This window comes from Ovis canadensis, chromosome 5, assembly GCF_042477335.2.
Source record: "Ovis canadensis isolate MfBH-ARS-UI-01 breed Bighorn chromosome 5, ARS-UI_OviCan_v2, whole genome shotgun sequence".
NCBI lineage: Eukaryota > Metazoa > Chordata > Mammalia > Artiodactyla > Bovidae > Ovis > Ovis canadensis.
This window is the reverse complement of record NC_091249.1, coordinates 33,897,541-33,922,839: the sequence shown is the minus strand read 5'-3', so window position 1 is coordinate 33,922,839 and position 25,299 is coordinate 33,897,541. Positions and strand designations below refer to the sequence as shown.

The following is a 25,299-nucleotide window of genomic DNA, read 5'->3' as shown; positions in this document are numbered from 1 at the left end:
CTCCTCAACTTCCGTTAGTGAACAGCTTTAAGTCATCAAACTTCAGGACGATTCGAATGCAAGGATGCAAGTACATGGGACTGCAGCCTGGTGACCATCACACATATTTTAGGCTCATCAGGGAACAGTTCTGCCCCCCTCAACTAGGGAACAACCACACCCATGTGTTCAGCAAAAAACAGCCTCAGCTTCAGAAGTCAGACCATTTGTCCTCCAGTGCCCCTCAAGAATGAGGAGCAGTAACAAGAAAAGGGGAGGCTTTGTCGCCAGGGGAAAGCCAGGAATTTGCTCAAAACCTGCCAACCACAGCCCCTCCCCACGTTTAGCAAGAGTTAACATAAACCTTTAAGTTCAAGGGTCCAGAGATAAAAAAGGAAGTGCTCCCTCTACACACACACACACACACACACAGAAAAAAACAAGTGGAACCAGCTGAGACCAAGTTGGCAGCAATCCAAACTCCAACAGACCCTGCATCTCATTACATGTTGATTTTACTGTATGAACGTATTAAACAACACACCTCCCAGCAGCCAGTACCATACATTAAAAGACCAAAACAGGATAAAAAGGGGGTGGTCCCCCACTCCCTCAAAAAAGCCCTGCCGCTTCCCAGGTAAACTAATAAACATGGCTCCCCATCACTGACCTCACTCCTCCCTTTAAAATTAAATCCCTCTCGCCAGGGGGTTGTCAAGTTCAGCCCTGAACTAGTTCAAGCTTCTCCATTCTCTGGCCGCTGAATAAAGCTTGTGATGTGTCAACCAGCACCCTCCTCCCAGGCAGACAGTGTAAGCCGGGTTGAGGCCCCATCACGGTCCATACGACTTAATCCGTTAACAGGCGCACAAAGGGAGGTGGCACCGGAGCCAAGGCCGCCCCTACCAAAACCCAAGCTACCCCGGCTAGCAGGTGGGAGGCTAGGCGGAAAGGACGGGTAGAATCCCAACGGTCCCAGCACCAATGTCGTCCTCATAAACTTCTGGTAGGCAGTACGCACATGCAGGACCCCGCCTCACAAACAGCGTTTATGGAAATAGGTCCGGGGGTAGGGCAAGGGTTGGGGGGTTGGTCTGCTGGCGCGTCGCGGTCACATGTTGGCTCTTTCCCGCTGCAGCCGCGAGTTGTAGGCACGTGACACGGTGTTCCAGGCGTCCATGTAGCGGTCCATGCACATGGCGATGCACTTCTGGGGAAGGAATGGGCGAGCCGCTTAGGTCTGGACAGCTGCTGGTGCCCCCGCCCCGGTAGCGGACTGCGCACGCGCAGCATACTCTCCACGCCTCTTTATTAAGTCAGCGCACGCGCGGAGGCCACCCCACCGGGTCCAGCCCGTGACCCCGCCACCCCTGGTTTTACCTGCTCCGAATTGTCCAGGGAACCCCCCGGCTTCCCGATACACTTCCGGAAGCACTTGTCCGTCATCCTCTGTGGGGACACGCGAGCCCTCAGTTGCGACACCGGCCCCGGAGGATCTCGCAGCCCTTAGTCCCCCACCCCGCCCCCGGCCAGCCCGGACCTGTAGCAGCTCCTGCGCGTTGGCCACGGCGATCTGCACTTTCACCTGCTCCATGATGAGCCCTGGGTCCAGCTTCCCGCCGCTGGAGCCCCCGAAATCGGAGCCGAAGCCGCCCTCCATGGCTCCGCAAAGTCAACCGGACCGCCGCCGCGTGCGCCGACCCGCACTCACGCCGGAAGTCCGCTGCCCCAGGGCCCCACGGGAAATGGAGTTCCAGTGGGTGGGAGCAGGATCCGGACTACAACTCCCATAAGGCTGCGCGAAACATCCCGCGCACGCGCAGAGAGGAACGGGCCGAAGTCGGATTCCCGTGTCGAACTCCGGGGTTGAAAGGCCAGCACCTCCGCGCTTAGGCTCCACCCCCAAAGGTCCCGCAGGGCGTGCACACTGGACGATGGGCGCGTTTACCCTGCGCTTTGCAGACCTGGTAGCTCCAGGCTGTAGTAGGGAACCAAGAGCGCTGCGGGGTGTCGGTGGATCAGATGGGGGAACGCAGAAAACTAGCGGTCCGAGGTCAGATGGGGGTCCTAAGACATCCGCTTAACTAAGTGGCTTAGGCTACTACTACGGCAGCCTGGCGTGGGAGTAATAACTCACGGGCAGAATTTAAAACCAAAATGTTTTATTGGATGTTGTACAAAAAAGTTTCCAGTCTTAAAATGTATATTACAAATCATTGGAGGAAACAAAAGATCACACGTTTGGCATGCATCTTAAAAATCACCATCTGAAATGTGTTTAGACAGCCAGTTGCTGAAACTTGAGTCCCCTGGCATGTAGTGCTGATGATCCCTTTCGGGCTTGGAATTAAGACCTTTCCAATAGCGTTAATATCCTTGAGGAATGGCAGTCCCCGCTCGGATGTGCTGATATAAATAGAACTGCTGGGTAGACGGTGTGGTAAAAACGAGCCCAGGTCAGAGCCTGGCTGTGATGAACACTGAGCGCCCAGACCACGGGGAAAAGGTATCCGTGTCTCCCCGGCACTCGGTCCCTTCCGAGGGCTGGGCCGAGTGGCTGTTTTTCTAGAAGGGTGCTTCTCCTCACATGACACGGCTCAGAAAAAAAGAATCGCTTCTGCATCATTTCAAGTGGCTTAAAGTTAAGCATGTTTAAGGAAAAATGCAAATTGTTTTTCAGGCCAAGGCTGACATTGTAACACTGGACTTTGTCCTGTGTTCCCAACTACTTAATTACCAAAGACTGATAATTACCAAATTACCACCAACCTCCAGCCACAAGTGGCCACCGGTCCAGCGCACCCTCCCCTTACCAGTCAAGGGCTTCCCAGCCTGCCAGGGCCACTTCCAGGCTCCACTCAAGATCTCAGCCAGGCAACCACTGGGCGGGGATGAGACCAAGAACTGGCTAAATCAAGATGTCATCTAATGAGCCTGGGGGTTCTGCAGGCACTGGGCAAACCGAGGCAGTTTTTTAGGCCCTCTGGGCCTGCCGGGAGGGTGGGGCCCTCTCTTTTCCTTCCTGAAGTCCTCAAGCCCAGCCTGCAAAACTGCATCACACCCAGAATTCCAGGACACAGCTTCGATCCCCAGAGATTTCCAAAATACCCTGAAGGGTGTGGGTGAGACCAATGCAGTTTCCACTCACCCCAGGACCACCCAGACCCCATCCCACTCTCCAGACCCTCCAGTCCACTCAGCTCGTTATGCCAGGGGAAGGGAGCAGCCTGCACCTGGAAGCACTCCTGGCAGGGTGTGGGGGGCGAGGGAGGCGTGGTACAGAACGTGCTGTCAGGACAGGAAGCTTCTCATGGGCTGCACCATTTTTCTGGTGAGGCCACCTCCCTCCACAGGGCAAGCACAGCCCTCAGGCCAAGGACTCTGGTGGCCAAGGAAAGATGCCCAGACTTAAAGCCTTGGCCTGCAGGGAGATTCTAGACTTGGAAGCAGCTTGGTTTTGCCGGTGGCCGACACTTTCCTGTCCTGGGGCTTGGGCCCTCCTCACCATGAGCAGTTCCCAGGGAAAGGTGGAAGGGCTGCTCCAGCCTTGGGTAAACGCCGAGGGGCTGGCACTCAGCCTACCTGGAAGCAGGCTGCCTTCAGGGGCCAGCCCGCCTCCATGGCTCAGTATTGCGTCTTTAAGACTTGAGCTGCGCTTTCTGAAGAGTCAGCCAGGGGCGCAAAGTCCACAGGGACAGAGACCCCTGACGATGCCACCCCCCCCCCCCGGAGGGGGACTGTCCCAGTGACCCTTGAGTGAGCCCCTGAGGTGGGAGCCTGGCAACCTGTGTACTGACCAATGTAAAAAAATAAATATCCATTAAAAAAATAACTTCTGTGTATCTACGTGGTGTGGGTCAAAGGTGAACTGATGCAGGGAGGGGGGTCTCTGGGTGATCAGAAGCTGGGCTGTGGCATGGAGCATTCCACAGAGGACTGCTGGCATGGGCAGGTCTGTCTAGGAAACACCGTTTCAGCAGGAAGCTACAGAGAAAGCTAGCGTATCCATGTGCACCCAAGAACACAGGAGAGGGCATGACCTATGCTCAAGGCACAGAGTTGGAGGTCAGGGAGTCCCACGGCTCACCCTTGTCACCCTCCATGGATGGGAGGGCGGAAAGCGGTGGTCACACATGGATGTCACGTCCAAGGTTGTCATACTCATTCCCTTGACACTCTCCTGGGGATTAGTCTCAGAGAGGAATCGCCCCCAGGTCCCAAGCTTCCTTCTTGCCTGTCCCACAGGGTGAGGAAGCTGACTGCTGAAAGGGCCAGAAACGTGAGGCTCCGGCAGCCAGAGAGGGAGCCAAGAGGCCCAACCCACACACCCGAGGGCTGAGCAGAAACCGCCCAAAGCCCCGGTCTGACAGTACAAGCTGCTTCCAGCCCTCCTTCGGATGCTCAGTTGGCTGAGCCATGGAAACTGCAGGGGTGCCCCTGCTCCCCACCAGGTCAGAAGCTGGATTCTGAATTTGGTTTTTTTGAAAGCTTAAATGAAATAAACTATGGGATCCTTATGCAGTTCTGCTCTGTCCACCCCAGGCCTCCTCTCCTACCCCAACTCCAGGCTGCAGCAGAGACCCACACAGCCAATGGGCCTCCTCCCACCCCTGCTGGACTCCCCAAAGTCCGCTAGCCACTAGGCTCCTGGGCTGGTGGACAGGGCACCAACACAGTCTGGTCAGTGGTGAAGGGTCCCAGGAAACCCGCCGACAGGAAAGATCAGTAGAGACCCACCCCCATGCTCTGGCAGTTTGCTTAAAAATTCTCTAGAAATGTACCAAGGATTAAAGAAGCCAATGATATAAAAATAGTTTTCAGTGGCTCTGGGTAAAGAAAGACATGTGATGAGGCGTGTTCGGTTCACATGACGCGGCAGCCTCGAGAGGTGGTCCTCGGGTCCCCCTGGAAGGAAGGATGGTCTAGTGAGGTGAGCCCAGGGTGGCAGGTACATGCCACCCTGGTCAGGCAGGTAGCTGGTGGCCCCCTGCCCTCCCACCAAGAGGGGCTGGACCGTGCTGGGGCCTGAGCCACCAGGGAAGCTCAGCTTCCAGCAAGATGACCCCAGCTAGTGTGGCTAATGTTCCAGAACCTTCCATGTCTCCCTCCTGTTCTGAGCCACAGGACTCGTTACAATGGTCTTAGACCCAGAAGAGTCCTGCACTCATGTCTTGTTCAGTGTAGTTCCTCAGCCCCCCGCACCCTCCCCACAAAACCTTTATGAAGTCACCAGCATCCCAGTCTGGAGGAATCACGGTAACAGCAGGTGGGCTGAGAAGCCCTAGGGCTGTACCAGGGTCACTTTGAGATACAATCAGCTTTGCAACCCCATTCCCAGTGTCTCTAGGTGGGTACCAGAGATCCACACAACAGGCAGGCCCGGGAGGCAGGGCAGCTGCATGAACAGAGCCTGGGATGTGTGCGCGTGTGTGCACGCCCGTGCCTGGGAGCTTCTACCTGCTGGTGGAAAAGATCCTCCTCTCCAAATTCAGCTGCCTCGTCCTCGCCCTCCTCCCCATTCTCGGTCTCCCGCACCACTGAAGACTGCTTCACGGTTCTCATGGCCACTTCCTGTATGAGATGAGAGCTGCAGACAGACCCCTCCCCACCCAGGAGCCCAGCCTGCAGGGGAGACAGTCAGGATGTCCAGGCCCAGGCTGCACTCATGTGCCTGGCAGCCAAGGCTCCATCCACCCAGGAGGGGCCCCAAGACCCAGGCAGCGGGAGGCACTCACCTCCCCATCAGCGTTCACCAGGGTGGTGCGGAAGCTCTCACCGGTGCCCCAGCTGTTCTGGCTTTTCCACACGAGTGTGGATGGGGGGCTGTGAGCCACCCCTGCTCCAGCTGCCCACACCTGGGGACACAGGAAGACCTCCCCGTTAAAGTGGGCTCCAGTCCTAGTGGGCACCAGCCAGCCATTCATCACAGGTCCCCTTGATGCCCTGGGTGTGTAATCCTTCTAGGCCTCTTGGATCCTGCCCAGGTATGTTAATCACCCCAGTATGGAAGAAGAGACTGAGGTTCACAGTGGCCAAGGACTTTCATCTCAGCAAACGGGCCAGGCTGGGATCAGGGGTCCTGGAGTCCATGCCTGTGACTGTTAACATGGCTGGCGTTTTGCCTGCCAGCCCAGACAGCCTGGACCCAGTCCCACCCACACCAGGGGGTCCCTGGCACATCACTCAGGCCTTCCAAGAGCTCCAGGGAGGCTCTTGGGAGAAATGTCGACAATCGGCTATCGCAGGTGGCTGTTCTCAGCGGTGGGGCTCCACCCTGCAGTTCCCCTGGCCCCCTGCCCCATCCCAGCTACACCTCACAACCTGCCCCTCTACAGCCACCTACCGTGACAGTCTGGCCGGCCCGCAGCACATACTTGGGGGTGAACTTGTAGGAAATCTCCTCCCCTTCCAAGACTTGCCTCTTGATCCTCCAGTTGCCCAGAGACTGATCCTGAGGAAGGGCGCTGGCGTTGGCACAGGGCTCTGGGCAACCCCGGGGGGCCTCCCCTGAGGGGGCGGCGCGGCTCGGGGCGAGGCCTCACCTTGTCAGAGCTGTTCTTCAGTTGCACGAACCTGCCCTCCAGATCGATCTCCTCAATGCTGACGCTGCCTGAGGCCGAGGCCTGCTGCGCCAGGTGGAAGCTGCTGCCGCTGCTGGTGCTACTGCTGGAGCCGAGGCCACTGGAGCCCGTGCCCGGCGGCTCCTCCACCTCCAGCCGCTTCCGCTTGCTGCGGCCCGGGCGCCCGGCTGTGGACACACTGCTGCCGCTGCTGCTCGTTGTGGCCCGCGAGACGGTGATCCGTGACGGGCTGGGGGACAGCTTCAGCCTGGGGGCGGGGGCGGGGTTACCAGGGGCTGAGGTGTAGGGGTCGTGTGTTGGAGGGGGAGGGACAGCGCACTTGCCCCGCCCCTCTCCTCGCCCCGCCCCTGCGGTGCTCACCTCTCCTCCTCGCCCTCCAGCAGCTTGCGGTAGGCGCTGATCTCCATGTCCAGGGCCAGCTTGACGTCCAGCAGCTCCTGGTACTCGGCCAGCTGCTGCTGCATCATGTCCCGCACCTCCATCATTTCTCGCTCTTTGGCGTCCAGCATCTTCCGGAACTTGTCCCGCTCCCCAGCCACAGTCTCCTCTAGTTCACGGATCCGGTCCTCGGCCGCGCTTGCCTGCAGCAGGGGTCCACGAGCGTCACGGTGGGGAAGCCCACTCGGCTGTAGGCCTCTGGGGCCGTGGGAGGGGATGAGACGGGACAGGGCCTGAGGAGGGGTCGGGGCTGGGGCTCTGGTGAGTCACCTGCTTCTGGAGGCCGGAAAGCTGGTAGCTGAGGGATTCGACCCGCATGCGGGCCTCCTTCAGCTCCTCCCGGGCGGCGCTGGCAGCCTTGTCGTTCTGGTCGGAGCTCAGCTTGGCATTGTCCAGCTGCGGGGACAAGGGCAGGCATGAGGGCCGGCACAGAGGGCGGGGGTGGACGGCCCAGTGCCCACCGGCAGGCATGCTCGCATGCGCACCTTGGCTTGGTAGGTCTGCTCCAGCTCCAGACGGTATAGCCGCACTTGCTCGTCGTGCTGGGCGCGCAGTTCCTCCAGCGCCTGGGCCATCTTAAAGTCATACTCCTGCTGCCGGCTGCTGTCCACCTCCACCAGGCGGCGCTCATGTCGCCGCCGCGTCTCACGCACTTCCTGCGGACATAGCCATACGCTCACTGCATGCCTTGGCCCTGTCACAGGCGTCCCTGACTCGCCCCAGCGGCCTGAGCGAGGGCGCCCAACTCTGCCACTGGTGACCCTCTGGGGCACGCCAGGGCCACCTGTTCACACCCACACCATGATTCACAACCACCCAAGAACCGTGACCCAGAGCCCCCAGCTGACTGCCAAATAACACACCTGCCACACACAGGATTACTGGGCCCTGAAAAGGAGAGAAGCCCTGACACTCACTACCACCTGGACGGATCCTGAGAACAGGATGCTCGGTGAGAGAAGCAGACACAGAAGGACACACAGGGTGTGATTCCACTGATGGGAAACGTACAGAGAAGGCTGATCCACAGAAGGAGTCAGTTCCTGGTTGTCAGGAGCTAGGGGAGGGGGTGGGGGTGGGCTTCTATTGCGATGATGGAATGTTCTGGAACTAAACAGTGATGGCTGAACTATCCTGTACTAAATTTCATTAAATTGTATGTTTTTAAAAGTTTTGTTATATAGGAAAACTGGAAGAATGCTAATGGAAACACCTACAGAATTTCTTTTGGGGGTAATGTTCTGGAATTAAGAGGGGATGGCTGCACAGCTCTGGGAATGGACTAAGATCCAGTCTACATGGTAAGCTGTGAAAGCTTTCTGGTAAGGGACTATTTCAATAAAGCTGTTAATAAAAAAGAGAATTCTTAGGAAAAAAAAAAAAGTTCCTAATGTGGCTCATCATAGGAGCCTGGGGTCTCAGATAGAACAGCAGCAGGTCATGGCAGTGACCAGCTGGCCCTGGTCACATGCACCAGGAGCTGACCAGGCAGTGGTGGGGTCAAAGGTAGGTGGGGAAGCCCCACTTGACAAAACTCCCTGCACAGATGTCAGTCACATGTATCTGGGCCCCGTGGATGAAGCCGACAGGAACGTGTCCATAGGAAGCCACTGCGTTCACAACAGCCAAGGAGCACAGTGGACCCTCAGCCCACACCCCACCCCTGGCCCACCTCAGGGGTCCTCCCGCCCCCCTCGGCCTCCTCACGGGATCCAGGGCGGCTCTGGCTGCAGCCGGGCCCGGCAGAAGCAGGAGGCCGCTCCGCAGTTGCATGGGCATCTCACCCACCCGCACGCCACAGTGAGCCCAGCAGTGGCTGCCTCCGGGTTCCATCTGGCTGTGACAGCACAATGGGCCAGGACCAGGTGGGAGGCCAGCGGGGCCAGGGCTCTAGTCAGTCCTGCCAAACCAGGGAGCTGAGGCTCAGAGGCAAGGAGGCCAGGCAGGGTCTGCAGGAGCCTGAATGACGACCCCTGAAAAGCATGCCCATGTGCTGATCCCCAGAGTCTGCCAATGTAGCCTTGCTGGACAAAGGTCTTTGCAAGTGTGATTAAGATACAGGGCTCAAGACCATCCTGGACTACGTGGGTGGCCCCAAACCCAAGGACAAGTGTCGCTATAAGAGACAGAGACAGAAGACAGTGGCGTGATGATGGAGGCAGGGATCAGGAGATGAGTCCCCGAGGCAGGGAGAGGCAGGAAGTGGGGAAACACCCTGGCTCCCGCTGGGGGGTAGGGGGGATGACCCACCTCCTCAAAGACATCCTTGCGGAAGGCCAGCTCCTCCTGCAGGCTCTGGCAGCGGTTCTCCAGGTCCACACGCATCAGCGTCTCCTTCTCCAGCTGCTTCTTAGCCACCGCATGCCCATCCTCTGCCTGGACACGTGGGACAAGCAGCTGGTGACGCTATCTGCCGCCGCGTGAGGTCCTTGGGGATCCCGAGCCCCCAAACGCCCCCGGGGTGTGGACTGGGGGGGGGTGTGAAGGGGCCCCCGGGGTGTGGACTGGGCGGGGGGGGGGGTGAAGGGGCCCCCGGGGTGTGGACTGGGCGGGGGGTGGGGGGTGAAGGGGCCCCCGGGGTGTGGACTGGGCGGGGGGGGGGGGAAGGGGCCCCCGGGGTGTGGACTGGGCAGGGGGGGGGGTGAAGGGGCCCCCGGGGTGTGGACCGGGCGGGGGTGGGGGTGAAGGGGCCCCGGGGGTGTGGACGGGGGGGGGGGGCGGTGGTGAAGGGGCCCCCGGGGTGTGGACTGGGCGGGGGGGGGGTGAAGGGGCCCCGGGGTGTGGACTGGGCGGGGGTGGGGGTGAAGGGGCCCCGGGGGTGTGGACGGGGGGGGGGGGCGGTGGTGAAGGGGCCCCCGGGGTGTGGACTGGGCGGGGGGGGGGGGGTGAAGGGGCCCCGGGGTGTGGACTGGGCGGGGGGTGAAGGGGGGCCCACAGCCTGCGCCGCCTGAGCTACCTTAGCCAGCTGGGCCCGCAGCTCTGCCACATCGTTCTCCAGGGCGCGCTTGTCGCTGAGTGCGGCTGCGAGCTCAGCCTCGCTTCGGTGGAACACGGACTCCAGGTCCCTGACGCGGCCCTGGGCCACCGTGAGCTCACCCTCCCTCTTCTTGGCGCTGAAAGTCAGTAGCAGAAGTTAGTAGGCAGCACTGACCCCAAGGCCAAGTTCACGGCTGCCTCGGGGCCCAGACCCTCCCCCACCCATGCTTTCAGTACCAGAGCCTCATCTCTCAGCACCAAAGGGGCCCTGTCTTCAAACCTGCTCTGCTCCGCAGGGAGCCCTCCAGCCACTCAACCCTCAAGATGTGGGTTTTCATGTCCTTTTCCCTGACTTTTGGGCACAGGAGGAGGGACCACTTAGAGGAGAACTCTGATTTTTTTTTAAATGTATAATTTATTATAGTAACTAATTAAAACCCTGGCCTTTGAACTGTTGATCTCATTTGTTAAGTTAAGCTATTTCAGGCAGGCTCACTGAACTTCTAATAGATAGCTCCAATGTGGAACATCTAAGATGCCAAACAGACTTTCTAAATACACAAGTCTCCCTTTTGTTTCTTGGCTGTGCACCATATGGCATCTTCGTTCCCTGACCAGGGAGCGAACCCAGGTTCCCACCAGGGAAGTACCAACACACAACTCTTCAGAGCATGAACATTTCTGAATGGTGCTCTAAATCTCGAATTAGAAGTGGGTAGTTGAAAGCTACCCACTTCCCCACTAAGGAACTGAAGCTGTGCCCTGCCCAGCACCGTGGGGACAACATAGCAGGGGTGAGATCAGCAACACCCTTCCTGAGTGTGATAACCAGACGTCCCTGGACATCACCTGGTGTCCCCCAGGGGAAGGACCACCCTGGGTAACAATGCCCGGGGACACCACACCAGTTTCAGTGAGGTGTGTCAGGGAGGGATAAAGCCCAGTGACTTCAGTCACCAGGCTGGTCCCATCCTCACAGCAGTCCTTGGGACAGGACCTCCAGGCAGACGTGGCACCCATGGCCAGTCCACATTCCTGAGCTACACAGTCCTTCCACTCAAGGGAGGTGGGGAGGGCTGCAAACCCCGCATCTCTAGAGGGTTTGGGGAAACTGGACTCATCTGTCTGATAGACCACTACTGAGGACCAGTTTCATGGACATGCTGTCCTCCCACTACAGAAACGTCTGTGGACTCCCCATCATCAGGGGGAGCTTTCTTGCGGGTACAGAGAGCAGTGAGACCCGCTGCCCTCAGTGAAGGGGGAGGAGACAGGAGGAACACACGCAGGGCGGGAGCTACTGGGCACAGCCCTCGAGAAGCCGGGGCCTGGGGCCTGAGCCAGGTTGTGGTTCCCAGGGCACTGGGGAGAGCAGAGTACACAGGCCTAGAGCGAGGTGGGCGGGCAGGTCGAGATCAGCTGTGCGGTAAGGGCGACAGGAGCAGAGGCATCAGGAAGTGTGGAAAGCCTCTCCACACCGCCACCCTGTGCCTCGGAGATGGACACGGAATGGTCTGGGAAGCAGAGGTGCTGGCGACCCTCAGTGGCTTAAGTTTCTGCTGCTTGACAGCTTCAGGGTCCTCCCTGAAGTTCCTCCCCTGGAACTGTAATTCCTGGAGGATTAGGCAGGAGACCCCAGCCTGTCAGGTCCTCCGCCCGTTTCCATCATCACAGGGTTTTCGCAGTACTCTTGGTTGAAAGAGAAAAGCCCAGGCTGCCACCTCAAGGCAGATGCACTTTGTTCAGGGTCACGGGCCACTCACACCGTCTGCAAGGGCTCTGCGCCCGAGAGCAGGAAGTGAGGTCAGTAGGCAAATCACCTGCAGACCCAAGTACTCGAGACTGGGGAAGCCTTCCCTCGAGAGCGGGGGCCAAGGTAAGTCGCTGGCCCGGGTGCCCGATGGCGGGGCAGGGCTGTCACTGAAGCTGTCATAGGAGCCTGTGACACGGCCCAGGCACTGGGGAGGCATCACGACATATGTGACATCAACGCCAGGCTCGAGCTGGACAAACCGTTCTGTTAGCTAAGGGTGTCCACCCTGAGTGTAAATTAAGAAAGGTGGAAAAGCAATGCCCCAGATTGGCCTCAGAGGTTCTGTCTGGGCGGAGGCTCATGAGACTTTCATTTTTCTCTCTTTAAAATTGTACTTCTGTATTTTGGCCGTGCTGGGTCCTCATTGCCGCGCAGGCGTCTCTCTAGCTGTGGCGAGCGGGGGCTGCTTTCTCACTGCGGCGTGCAGGCTTCTCACTGCAGGGGCTTCTCTTACTGCAGGGCACCGGCTCTAGGGCCCACAGGCTTCAGCAGTTGCAGCCTGCAGGCTCTAGGGTACAGGCTCAGGAGCTGTGCACAGGCTTAGCTGCTCTGAGCTGTGTGGGATCTTCCCAGACCGGAGACTGAACCCGTGTCCCCTGCACTGGCAGGTGGATTTTTTACCACTGAGCCACCAGGAAGCCCTCATTTTTCTCCTTAAGTTAACTGCGCTATCTGCTTTCTCCCCAGCGAGCATCTATGACTCTGACAAGCAGAAATGTGTCTTCTCAGCCCACCCAAGGAGTCACACGCAGGTCCAGGGTATCTGGAAGATTCTAGAACCTCTGTGGATGTGACAGAGCGAGGCTTGGGGAATTCCAGAATTCTCCAGCATTCACTCTCTTACTCGTCTCCAAAAAGCATGTCAGTTTTTAATTCAAAGTCATAATAAACGGATGGGGTCTCCTGTCTACCCGGCCTCTTGAAAAGCACGCAGACTGCCTCTCCTGCCCTGTCGGACACCAGCTGGCAGTGTCGCGCGGGTCCGTCTCTGGGCTCACTGCTCTGCTCCGTGCGGGAACCAGAAACACAGCGCTAAGTGACGGGGGATCTGAGGAGGCGACTGGAAAAGGCAGAGCTGTGGAGACCTGAAGGACCCCCGGCCTGCAGGGGTTGCGGGGAGGATGGGCTGGGGGTGCGGTGAGGTGCAGGGGTTTCCAGGGCAGTGACCACACTTGTGACGCCATGCTGGTGCACAGCGTCAGTGTACATGTGTCCACGCCCAGGGAGCGCAGGACACCAAGGGCGACCCCTGTGTAGGCAGGGACTCAGCTGATAAGAATGTGTTCACATGGGCTCATCACTGGTAACAACGCAGCACACCCGCTCCTGGGAGATGCCGCAATGTGGGGCCCTGGAGGGGGGTCAGGGGCACCCTGCCTTCCCCACTCATTCTCCTGCAAGCCTAAAGCTGCCCCTCCCAAAGAAAGTGAGAAAGCCTCATGAGGAAAGAAGAACCCTGCACACGCAAAGGTGGCCTCCGGAGCTGGTGCCGCTGAGCCGGGGGAACCCTGGCTGAGCCCCAGACCTCGTGCCCAGCGTCCCTGCGGCCAGTCTGGCCTGCTGGGGTGGCTGCGCGCGAGGGTGGAGGGGCCCTGGTCTGAGCACTTGCTGAGTTCACGTCACTCCCTTCTGCCACCATCACCACCAGCGCTGCCTCGTTCTCCAGACTAGTGACACTTTAGTGGGGAGCAGCCAGGAGACGGTGCTTTGGGATCGGGAAGAGAAGGTCACCCACCGCTCCCCAGCGTCCCGGGGCGGGCACAAGGCGGGAAAAGGGGCCAAGGCTGGCTCTGTGGCCCAGAGTACCTCTTCACTGGGGAAGGGTTGGGGGCGTGGTGGTGCCAGCTACCAGGGGATTCAGTCCCAGGGGAGCTGCTGAGGTTTCACCTCCGGGGGCCAGTTCTTTGGAAGGGATAATGGTGCTGGACAGGGCAGCCGCAAGGCCAGCCCCAAGAACCCACATGGCCCGCTCCCAGGAGGGATGTGCAAGTTGGGGCCCTCCCACCACACCCAGGGTGACGACCCCCGCCTCCTGCCCCGTGCGCCGTCACACCGCCACAGCCCCACCTCTTGGTGGCCTCCTCCAGGTCGGCCCTCAGCTTGCCCATTTCAATCTGCAGGCAGGCGCGGTCCCGGGCCGTCTCGTCCAGCACCCGGCGGGCATCGGCCAGCTCCGCCTCGTACAATGTCTTGATGCCGCTCACCTGCGGGGACAGCCGGGCCGAGGTGAAGCCCTCTTCCCCACCAACACGGTGCCACTCACCTGCATGGGCCCCCCAGCTGGGCACCCCTGGAGCCTGCCCAGGTCACCAGCCCCTATCAGGCCACGCCTGTCAGCTGGACACACACTCAGGCCTCCCTGCCCCACCCCGAGGGGCCCAGAGTGGTGAGCATATTTTAAAGTATCAGGGACCAAAAGGATAAGGAGATGCCATCTGCCCCGTAAGGATGGCCGTCACAGAGACCACAGCAAGTATCAGGACAATGGGGAGAAGCTGGCACCCCCATGCATGGTGGGGGGTCGGGGGGGGGTTGGTGCCACCATCATGGAAGACAGGCTGGTGGTTCCTCAGATGGACAAACAGCAACCACTGACCCAGCAATGCCACCGCCCGGCATCTACCTGGGAGAAGTAACACAAAACCCAAGCACAGGCGTTCACAGCCCCAGCACTGCTACCGGCCGCACAGGGAAACACCCCGAGGGCCCAGTGGCAGGGGACGGACGGACACAGTGTGGTCCCGCCACACCTGGGGTGCCCCTCAGCCCTGAAAAGCCAAGCCCACACACTCGCTAGCACGTGGGCGGGCCTGGAGAACACAGTGCTCAGTGAGGGGAGCAGACACAGGACACACAGGGCGTGACTCCACCAACGGGAAATGTGCAGAGCAGGCAGGTCCGGAGACACAGAGTGGGCTCCTGGCTGGCAGGGGCTGGGGAAGGAGTATGCGGGGAGGAGAAAGCTACGGGGATGAGGTTTCCTTTTTTTTTTTTCTTAAGTGCGATTCTTGTTAGAGATACAGATGAACTTGGGCAAACTTCAGGAGATGGTGAGGGACAGGGAGGCCTGGCGTGCTGAAGTCCACGGGGCCAACAGAGAGTCGGACATGACTTAGCAACTGAACATCAACACCATATGAGTTACAGATGTACAATAGTAGTTCACAATTTGTAAAGGTTATTCTCCATTTATACTTATTATAAAATACTGAGTATACCCTCCTTATAGTTTATATACTTTTATACATAGTGGTTTTTTCCTCTTAATTCCCTACAGCTATTTTGCCCCTCCCCAGGAAGGAGCTTCCTTTAGGGGGATGGAATGTTGTGGAATTACATCGAAGTGATGGCTACCCAGTTGTAAATATATTAACCACCACCAAACTTAAGAGTTTAATTGGGTGAACTGCATAAGATTGGAATTCTGCCTCTATGAGGCGGTTACAGGGGTTTCCCTGGTGGCTTAACAGTTAAGAACCTGCTTGCCAAAGAAGGAGACCCGGGTTCGATCCCTGGGTCAGGAAGATTCCCTGGAGAAGGGAATGGCAACCCACCCCAGTATCCTTGTCTGGGAACTCCCATGGACAGAGGAGCCTGGCGGGCTACAGTCCACGGGTTGCAGAGTCAGATACGATTTAGCAACTAACAAAAAAAGCGGTTAAAACCCTTCCTGGGACTGAAAAAAGGCTGACAGAGGGTGACAAGGCAGCTGGCTTCACAAGCGGCCAAATCCTTCAAGCTAGGCTTCAACAGTATGTGAACCAAGAAATTCCAGATGTATAAGCTGGATTTAGATAAGGCAGAGGAACCAGAGACCAAATTGCCAACATCCACTGGATCACAGAAAAACTAGAGAATTCCAGAAAAACATCCGCTTCATTGACTGCACTAAAGCCTTTGACTATGTAGATCACAACAAACCGTGGAAAATTCTTAGAGACAGCAGTGGAAAATTCTTAGAGACGGGAATACAACAACACCTTACCTGCCTCCTGCAAAACTAGTATGCAGGTCAAGAAGCAACAATTAGAAATGGACATAGAACAACAGACTGGTTCAAAATTGGGAAAGGAGTACGTCAGGGCTATATGTTGTCATCCTGCTTATTTAACTTACATGCAGAGTATATCATGCAAAATACCCAGCTGGATGAAGCACAAGCTGGAATCAAGATTGCTGAGAGAAATATCAATAACCTCAGATATGCAGATGATACCACCCTTATGACAGAAAGTAAAGAGGAATTAGACTCTTGATGAAAGTGAAAGAAGAGAGTGAAAAAGCTGGCTTAAAACTCAACATTCAAAAAACGAAGATCATGACATCCAGTCCCATCACTTCATGGCAAATAGATGGGGAAACAAGGGGAACAGTGAGAGACTTTATTTTCTTGGGATCCAAAATCACTGTGGATAGTGACTGCAACCATGAAATTAAAAAACCCTTGCTCCTTAGAAGAAAAGCAGTTACAAACCTAGACAGCATATTAAAAAGCAGAGACATTACTTTGCCTACAAAGGTCCGTCTAGTCCAGGCTATAGTTTTTCCAGTAGTTGTGTATGGATGTGAGAACTGGACAATAAAAAAGGCTGAGTGTCTTTGAACTGCGGTGCTGGAGAAGACTCTTGAGAGTCCCTTGGACTGCAAGGAGATCAAACCAGTCAATCCTAAAGGACATCAACCCTGAATATTCACTGGAAGGACTGATCCCAAAGCTGAAACTCCCAGTAGTTTGGCTGCCTGACGTGAAGGGCCCACTCACTGGAAAAGACCCTGATCCTGGGAAAGACTGAAGGCAGGAGGAGAAGGGGACAACAGAGGATGAGATGGTTGGATGGCCTCACCTTCTCAGTGGACATGAGTTTAAGCAAGCTCCGGGAGGTAGTGAAGGACAGGGAAGCCTGGCGTGCTGCAGTGCACGGGCTGCAAAGAGTCAGACCTGACTGAGCAACTGATCAACCACCACTTCCCACAAAGCTACAAGACAGCAGTGAGTGTCTGTGCGTGGGCTCAGAGGGCAGCTTAGAGCCAGGGAGGGACCCTCCCTTCCACAGGAAAGATCCAGGGGAGCTGCCGGGGACCTGCCACTTGGTAGCGGGGTCATTATCCTGGTCTGCCTGAGACCTGGGAATTCTCAGATATGGGGTTCTTAGGGTTAAAACTGGGGTGTCCCGGGCAGATCAGACCAACCTGTAAGAGTTGGATTTGACAGCGGGTCTGAGACCCCTCACCCTCTCCAGCCCTCCCACCTCAGTCCGGCTCTCCTAGTCATTTCATCCCACAGGTATGGGCTCTTAGTGCCATTTCACAGATGGGGAAACTGAGGCATGGGACAGCATACCGCCCTCTCCTAACCTGTTGGTACAGGCCAGAGAGGTCTGCTGGGGACGGTCCCCAGCAGAGAGAGAGACACATGTGGGGCTCAAGATGAAACAGGCCTCTCCCTCCTGTGCCCTGTTGACCCCACCCCCATCTCCACCTTCTGGAATACACCCACCATCACCAAGAGCGGCCAGCCTCACTGTCTAAGGGAGGCCGGGCACCCGAGTTCATAGGAGTGTCTCTGTCCTGTCTCCCTCCTGACGCCAAAGGAGGGCTGGCACCCAGGCTGCCATCTCGGACAAGATCTCTGGCCCCACAGGCCGGCTCCTACTGGGCTTTCTTCCCCAGCTTCCCCTTTTGGCAGGAGGCGCACTGACGGCCACAACGGCAGGAAACCAAGGTGAGGTCAGATGGGAAGCTGTCCCTCCCTGGGAGCCCGGGCGGAGGAAGCCCAGCGCGCACACCTGACGCTTCTCTGATGGTGACTTCAGAGCCAATTTTGATTTTTTTAATATCCCATTAAGATGCCACTCACGGGGATTTCCCTGGTGGTCCAGTGGTTAAGGGTGCGCTTCCAATGCAAGGGGAATAGGTTCGACCCCTGGCCAGGGAACTAAGATCCCATGTGCCGCGAGGTGAGGCCAAAACAAACAAAAAACAAAAGGAAGGAAAAAAACACCTTACAGCCGTTATTTAAAATACTTTATTGCTAAAAGATGCCAACCGTCAACTGAACCTCAGTGACCTGTAATCCTTTTGCAATGGCGACATCAAAGGTCACTGATCACCCTGACAAATAATACAAATGAAAAAGTCGGAAATACCTCGAGAACTATCAAAATGTGACACAGAGACCCAAAGAGAGCAAATACCGCTGGAAAAAAATAGCACCAACAGCTCTTTTTTTGGCTGTACAGCTTGTGGGATCCTAGTTCCCTGAGCAGGGACTGAACCAACACGCCTGCCAAGAAGCACCAAGTCTTCACCACTGGACTGCCAGGGGAGTCCTGCACCAACAGACTTGCCAGAGGCAGGGCTGCCGCAGACCTTCAATTTACTAAAAAACTGTGTCTTAGTCAGGTGATCCTCTATAACCAGGTCTGCAAACTCATGCCCACACCACAAAACCCAGCCACCCGCCTGCAGAACTAGAATGGCTTTTATATTTTTAAATGGCTGAGCAGAAAAAAACAAAAAAATATTTCATGATACAGGTACCTATATGAAATGCACAGTCCAGTGTGTACAAATAAAGCTTTATTGGCACACACCCTGGCCCGCCCCTCCACGTACTGTCCCTGGCAGCTTCCCTGCCAGCCGCGACGTCTGAGTTGAGTGCTCACATTTGAGACCGTTCACCCACAGAGCTGAAACCCCAGCCCTTTCCCAAAAACCTCTACTGAACCTGGAACCTGATCTATGGCACCAGGACAAAGGAGAAAGCTCTGTAGAGGAGGCCGTGAGGCCACAAAAGCTGTTTCAGAGCAGGGAACAGCTGTTCCCAGCAGGCCTGTGCCTCCACGTGCTGTGACACTTGGGGTGTCCCGTGGGAGCCCCGGGCACAGCTCTGGCTTTTGTTCTGTCTTTAACAGCTAGCTCTGCACAAGTGCGGAGCTTGAGGAATCCTAACAGATGTGTTAGCATGCGAGGCTGTGAGGGGAGCAGAGTTCGCATAACCTGAGGTAACCCTTTTCCTAGGGCCCCAGACTTGCCCTGAGGCCCTGCCTGCATCCCCGGGGACAAAACTGCCCCGGAGTTGACAACCACTGCCAAACTCCACAACCCTGACCCTCTGCAAATCCTCCAACTCCCAGAGCCCAGCTCCTGCTCCCTGGGTCCTCCTGGGGAGCACCCGCCCCCTGGTCCCCACAGCAACAGGATACATGGGCACGAAGGGAAAAAATGTGAAGCCTAGGGGAACTCAACACCTGGTTGGGGACTCCCTGGAGAACCCCCTTTCCTCCCTGGTCCACTAGAGCCACCTCCCTGCCACCCCAGCACCCAAGACTCTTCCCAAACAGAAATTTGGCCAGCCCTCAGCCTCACAGAAACCCTTCCAGGACACATGTGGCCATTCACCCTCGTACAGCTCACCAGGCCAAAACACCCATCATCTGACTTTAGATGGGAAAGGCAAATGTCCACACACGACTGGCGAGGGCCTACCGACCGGAACATGACTTTATCTTAGGCACCTGAACCCTCTGCGTTGATTACCAGCCCTTCATCACCACTGGGTTCCTTAAGTGGCTTCTCAGCTTTGACACTAATGGCATTTGGGGCTGGACTGTCCTCTGGGGGGAGATGTCCTGGGGTCTGGGGGAGGAGTGTGTGGGGCAGCCTCCCTGGACCCACTGCCTTGATGCCAGGAGTCCCCCAGTATGACAACCACAGACGTTTCTAGCCATCACCCAGTGTCCCCTGGCGGCAGGTTCTTCCAGGTGAGAAGCTGCCATCCAGGTGGGAGGCCTGACACACCACGCCCTCCCACGGCCGGTGGCCACGCCCACCTCACTGCTCTGGCAGGTTACTGGCCAGCTGAGGAGGCATCTGTCACCTCACCCCCGAGCTCCAGGGGATCAGGCTGGTGGGAACTCCCCACTCCTGCTGCAACTGAACACCTGTCATCTGGGTGGCTCCAGATCCTGGGCACAGCCCTGGGGTGCACCGTGTGGCGGGGTCCCTCCCGCTCCCACCCGGCAGTCCTACGTCCCAACCAGCACGGGCAGCCGAGAAGTACACCATGCCACTGCCCAGACAGATGGACAGCATCGAGTTCCCCAGGTCCGGCCCCTGCACTCTCAGGCACAACACTCATCCAGTGGGGCTGGCACCCCATGTCCACTGCCTGCAGGTGGGAGGAGAGGCCGGGGTGAATGACCCGGTGCTGACCAGCCCAGCAGGCAGAACTTGGGCCTGCACTCCGAGGACCCGCGTGCACTGCCGAGGCAGCAGCACTGGGGCAGCCACTCCAGTCCCATCATACAGATGCCAAAACCAAGGCTCTGGGGGGGCTGAGTGACCTGCCCAAGGTCACAGATTAAAAGCAGGGTTTGGATCCCAAGCTTTAATCTAATCCCAGGTGACCCAACACACCACCAACTACCAAGTCTCTCACCTCCCCAGACACCTGAGACACACTTTCGGGCCCATCCTGATCCCGAGGACCCAGGCAGGGGCCACAGAACGCACGGAGTGTTCCCTCAGGGCATTGTCCTATATTTCATTGCATTCTATAAAACAAACGTGAATTCATGGTGGCCCCACATACATGCCCCCAAAGTAGGCATTAATTATTATTTGCACTTTACAAAAGAGGCAGTGAGCCCACAGGTTAAGTGATCCACCCAAGGTTATACAGGCAGTAAGCAACTCTCAGAAATGACCAACCCCCTAGCTCCCACTCCATCCCCCACGCTCTCCTCCCAGAGGTCGTCACTGCACCCATTCAGAGAGGAAAGCTGAGGCTCCAAGCACTAAGTGCCAGCGTCAGGCCCTGACTCTCCCACCAGGCCCACAAGGAACCACATGGTGGCCCCCTCCCCCTTATTCTGAGGACCTGCCCTTGGGTTGGGGGGGGCCTGTGGGAAAAAAGGGGCCCCCCAGGTTGGCAGCCAGTTGTGATACACCCGACCCAGGATCCCCAGACTCCTGCCCTCACACCCACTTGCAGGGCAGGGCTTATCCAGCCTCTTCCCCCTCACCTGCACCAAAACTTTCCCTAGTTCCCCAAGGCCTCACACCTCCCCCTCCCCTCACTGCCCCCCAGGACAGGGCAGAAGCTACCAGACTCTCGTAGGCTCCTGCCCATTAGCCAAGGGGATCCCAGGGCCCAACGAAGGGCCTTCCCAATTTCCCATGGGACCAGGGAGCCACTGGAATCCCGTGCTCTGACCCCTACCCCCAGGTCCTAGTAAAAGACTGAACTTACTGCCTGTGCTGTGCTGTGTTTAGTCTCTTAGTCATGTCTGACTCTTTGTGACCCCATAGACCGAAGCACCCTAGGCTCCTCTGTCCATGGGGATTCTCCAGGCAAAAGTACTGGAGCGGGTTGCCATGCCCTCCTCCAGGGAATCTTCCCAAACCAGGAACTGAACCCAGGTCTCCCACATCGCAGACAGATTCTTTATGCCCCAGGTCCTGGTAGAAGACTGAACTTACTGCCTAATCCCACTCAATCCCCAAACTCCCCAGGATGCATTATGGGACTTCTGCAAAGTTCCAAGGAGAACTGAGACCGGACTCACCCCAGACCCTCCACTCCTCCTCAGAGACCCGAGAACCTCCCCCAAGTTTCCTTGTAGAACACCCAAACACATCCCCGAAGACTCTCCACAACTCCTTTGGTGGGGAGGGGTCCACCCTGGCTCACACCCCATCACTCAGGGGTTCCCCAGATCTCCTCAGATCCCTTAATAGGCAGGGCCTGCCCCATCTGCCCCTACCCTCCAATGCCCCTGGGGACCCTTTAAAGGGTTGGGCGTGCCCAGGTTGCATCCCTCCATCAGGGCACCTCCCACCAACCCCTGGGGACATCTCAGAAGAGGGGTCTGCCCTAATGGACCCCTCACTCCGGGCCCCCCCAATCCCAAGTCCACTTCAGGGGACTGGTCAGCCTCAAACTCAAGGGATACAGGAAACACCCTGGAGACCCCCGGTGGGTGGGGGGACCTGTCCTAGGGTGCAGCCCTCACTCATGGTCCCCCAGCTCCCCCTGGGTACCCATCAGAGGCCACGACTCACCCCAGCCTGCACCCCTGTCTTAGGAGATTCCCAGATCGGCAGGGATTCCCTCGGGGGCGGAGCTAGTGCCAGTCTCCACCTCTCGCATGCGGGGGGGGGGGGGTGCAGAAACCCTCGGGGATCCCTTGTAGGCGCCCGCCCCAGCTCCCACCCCTCACTGAGGGCCCCTTGAACCTCCCCAGGGGCCCGTCAGGCATGCACCCCTCACTCAAGAGACCCTGAGAAGTTCCCGCACTCCTCGGTGGGCGGGGCAGGAACCAGTTTAGCTCTCGCACGGGAGAAGTCCCCGAAACCCTCGAGGACCCTCAGAGGCCGCGGCTCAGTCAAGCGTGTGACCCTCGCGCGGGGGCCCCGAAGCTCTCTGGGGACTCCTTGGTGGGCAGGGCCCGCCCCACTCTCCCCCTGTCGCAGGAGCGTCCCCGAAACCCCCGGGGACCCTGAGAGGCCGGCCTGCCCCAGCTGGGGGCCCCGGCGCCTGCGCTCACCTCGCGCGTGGTCACCTCCTCCCGCTCGGAGATCTTAAGCTGCAGCCGGTCGTTCTCCAGCTCCAGCGCGCGGACGCGGTCGATGTAGTGCGCCAGGCGGTCATTGAGCTCGCGCAGCTCCTCCTTCTCCTGCAGCCGCGACAAGCGCGTGGGCGACAGCGGCGTGGAGGGCCCGCCCGCGCGGCCGGGCTGCGGCGTGGCCATGGCGGCGGCGGCGGCGGCAGCGGTTCGAGGTCCGCGCTGCTCGGAACGGCGGCCGCGGCTCGGCGGGCTCATTCAATCCGCGCCGCCGACCAAGATGGCGCCTGTCGCCCGCAGCCGCCGTCGCGACGGGGCAGCCTGGGACTTGTAGTCCGGCCGGCGCCGCGCGCGGCACGCCGGGAGCTGTAGTCTCCTGCTCAGTTTCCCGCGCTGTCCCAGAGCCAAAAAACTGGACCCCAAATCCTAGCTTGACCGCTGTGTGACCCCGGGTTTCTTTCGGGGCCTCAGTTTCCCCACTTGTATAACCTACCTACGTCATCGGAGCCTCATTAAAATTACAGGTGGTGTGGTGAAGAAACTTCAGAAATACGTTCGGTGATTTCACCAATATATGGAATAAAAAACAAAAAACCCAACACATCAGAAATACTCCAGGATGCAACTAAGACCTGATGCAGCCAAATAAATAAATATCAATATATTTCCCAAGCTCATAGAGATATTGCCAAGTTATCCTCTGAAGAATTTTACCAATTTACATTTTTGCAACAATGTATGCATCATCTAACTTTTTAATTATTTCATTTATTTTAAGTTCTTTTTAGGTCTATAAGCAAGGTTTTGCAGTTTTTTTTGTGGGGGGGGGTTGGTCTTTAAAGTATACTTATTTACAAAGTTGTGTTAGTTTCAGGTGTATAGCCCAAGCACATACATACAGAACAGATTGGTGGCTGGGGTTTGGGGATGTGAAGCAGGTGAAGGAAGTAAAAAATTACACATTTCCAGTTACAAAATAAATGTCATGGGGCTGTAATGGACAGCATGGTGACTATAGTTAATATTACATTGCATATTTGAAATTTGCTGAAACAGTAGATCTTAAAAATTCTCATCACAAAAAATTCTATAACTAATAATATGTAAGGCGATGGATGTTACCTAGGCTTATCAAACTATTAGCTTGTACATCTGAAGCTATATAATGTTATGACAATTATACCTCAATTTTTAAAAAATGCTCAGTGAAAGAACCCAGACACAAAAGGCCATATAAATGTATGATTCCATTCATATAAAATGTCCAGGGATTTATTTCCCTGAAGGTCCAGTGGTTGAGACTCTGTGCTTTCCAGTGCAGGAGGAATGGGTTTGATCCCTGGTGATGGGTTGGGGGGGGTGGGGAGCAGGGAGGGGGCGGTGGTATCCCATTCATTGTAGGATGTCAGACAGCACCGCTGGGCTCCTCTCCCCTCCACCTTGATGCCAGTAGCACCAGCCCTCACTCCAGTCAAGACAACCCAAAGTGTCCCCAGACTTTGCCACCTACCACCAACAGGGCAATGTCACCCTCAATTGAAAACCACTTCCCCTAATCCTCGAACTTGCCAGTTGTTATTTTTGTCTTGAAAATCCCTCTCCCCAGACATCTAACCTCAGAGGACTTGATGCAAACAACCTTCTCAGGGACCCCAGCAAATGACGCATGAAAACTTGATTCCTTTCCCAGACCTCTGGTGGAGGGGCTGCCCTTGGTGCTTACCTCTCTTGACTCTTGACGTTATTGTTTAGTCACTAAGTACTGTCGGACTATTTGTGATTCCATTGGCTTAGCTCACCAGGCTCCTCTGTCCGTGATACTGCCCAGGCAGGATGCAGGAACCTGCGTCTCCTGCATTGTCAGGTGGGTTCTTTATCACTGAGCCACCAGGGAAGCCCCTCATAATAGGAGAAACACCAAATACAAAACAGTAGGTAGAACGTGAGGAAGCTTGAGGTAACGACTCTGCCTGCAATGCAGGAGATCCAGGTTCCATCCCTGAGTGGGGAAGATCCCCTGGAGAAGGAAATGGCAACCCACTGCAGTATTCTTGCCTGGAGAATTCCATGGACATAGCAACCAGGCGGTCTACAGTCCATGGGGTCGTAAATAGTCTGCCACAACGGAGAAACTAACACTTATCACTAATAAGTGATACAACATAACGAGGTGTGGGAGGGAAGAAAACCGATTAAGCTTTGGGTTTGGGGTAGTATGGGGTCACCTTCCTCCCCTCCACCCCCTAGACATAGCTGCAACCCCCTCACCATCAGAGGTCCCACTGACCACCGCCCCGGTCTCCTGCCATGCAAGGCCCCAAAGCCTACCCTCCGACCACCAGGCTGGCCCCTCACGGCATGTGGATGTCCCATCTGCCTCCAGGTCTTGGCCTGTGCTGTTCCCTCCTCCAGGAATTCTGTTCCCTGCGCTCATCCCCCACCCCGGGCTGCGCGAGCCTGACTTCAGTCTGGAGTTTGGCCCCTTCTCTCCGCCCCATCTGTACCCGGAGTGCCCTCCCCGCCCCCAGCCTATCGAGGAATCCGGGGGGAGGGGGCTGGACTCCAAGTCCCAGAAAGCCCTGCGCTTCCCGTGGGTGGGGCCGGGGCTTCCCCTCCGCGTGCTCAGTTTGGGAGGCGCTGGCAATTTTCAAATTTTGGCGCTGAGCGGGCGGGGCGGCGACTGCTGGGCCCAGACCCCTCACCCCAAATGCCACCCCGCCCCGCCGAGCCCTAGGTCTGGCCACTCCACGGGCTCACCAGGCGCGACACATGGCTGGGGTTGGTGGTGGTGGTGGTGGTGGTGGGATTCTCGGCCCATTTCCAAGACGGGAAACTGAGGCACGGGGCGATTCGGGGACCTGTCCTGGGAACCCCCGCCGGCAGGGGCGGGGAGGGGATGGGGTTCGAACCCAGGACCCTCTGACCCCAGGGCGCTTGTGAGTTA

At 57.2% G+C, this 25,299-nt stretch overlaps 2 protein-coding genes across 2 annotated transcripts; both read right to left on the bottom strand.

Annotated features, from left to right (window-relative positions):
* Positions 1-476: 476 nt before the first annotated feature.
* Positions 477-1,741, bottom strand: TIMM13 (translocase of inner mitochondrial membrane 13). Its single transcript, XM_069591472.1, has 3 exons — positions 1,520-1,741; positions 1,360-1,428; positions 477-1,189 (listed from the first exon to the last, which is right to left on the bottom strand). The coding sequence occupies exons 1-3, from the start codon at positions 1,637-1,639 to the stop codon at positions 1,091-1,093; spliced, it is 288 nt and encodes a 95-aa protein (XP_069447573.1). The 5' UTR covers positions 1,640-1,741; the 3' UTR covers positions 477-1,090.
* A 383-nt stretch (positions 1,742-2,124) lies between these two features.
* LMNB2 (lamin B2) lies at positions 2,125-22,671 on the bottom strand. The gene is made up of 12 exons (XM_069589498.1): positions 22,338-22,671; positions 13,855-13,991; positions 9,955-10,111; positions 9,249-9,374; positions 7,484-7,654; positions 7,269-7,394; positions 6,921-7,141; positions 6,522-6,807; positions 6,323-6,430; positions 5,715-5,834; positions 5,437-5,550; positions 2,125-4,884 (listed from the first exon to the last, which is right to left on the bottom strand). Exons 1-12 carry the CDS (start codon positions 22,611-22,613, stop codon positions 4,843-4,845), a joined length of 1,884 nt encoding a protein of 627 aa, XP_069445599.1. The 5' UTR covers positions 22,614-22,671; the 3' UTR covers positions 2,125-4,842.
* Between the last annotated feature and the right edge of the window lie 2,628 nt (positions 22,672-25,299).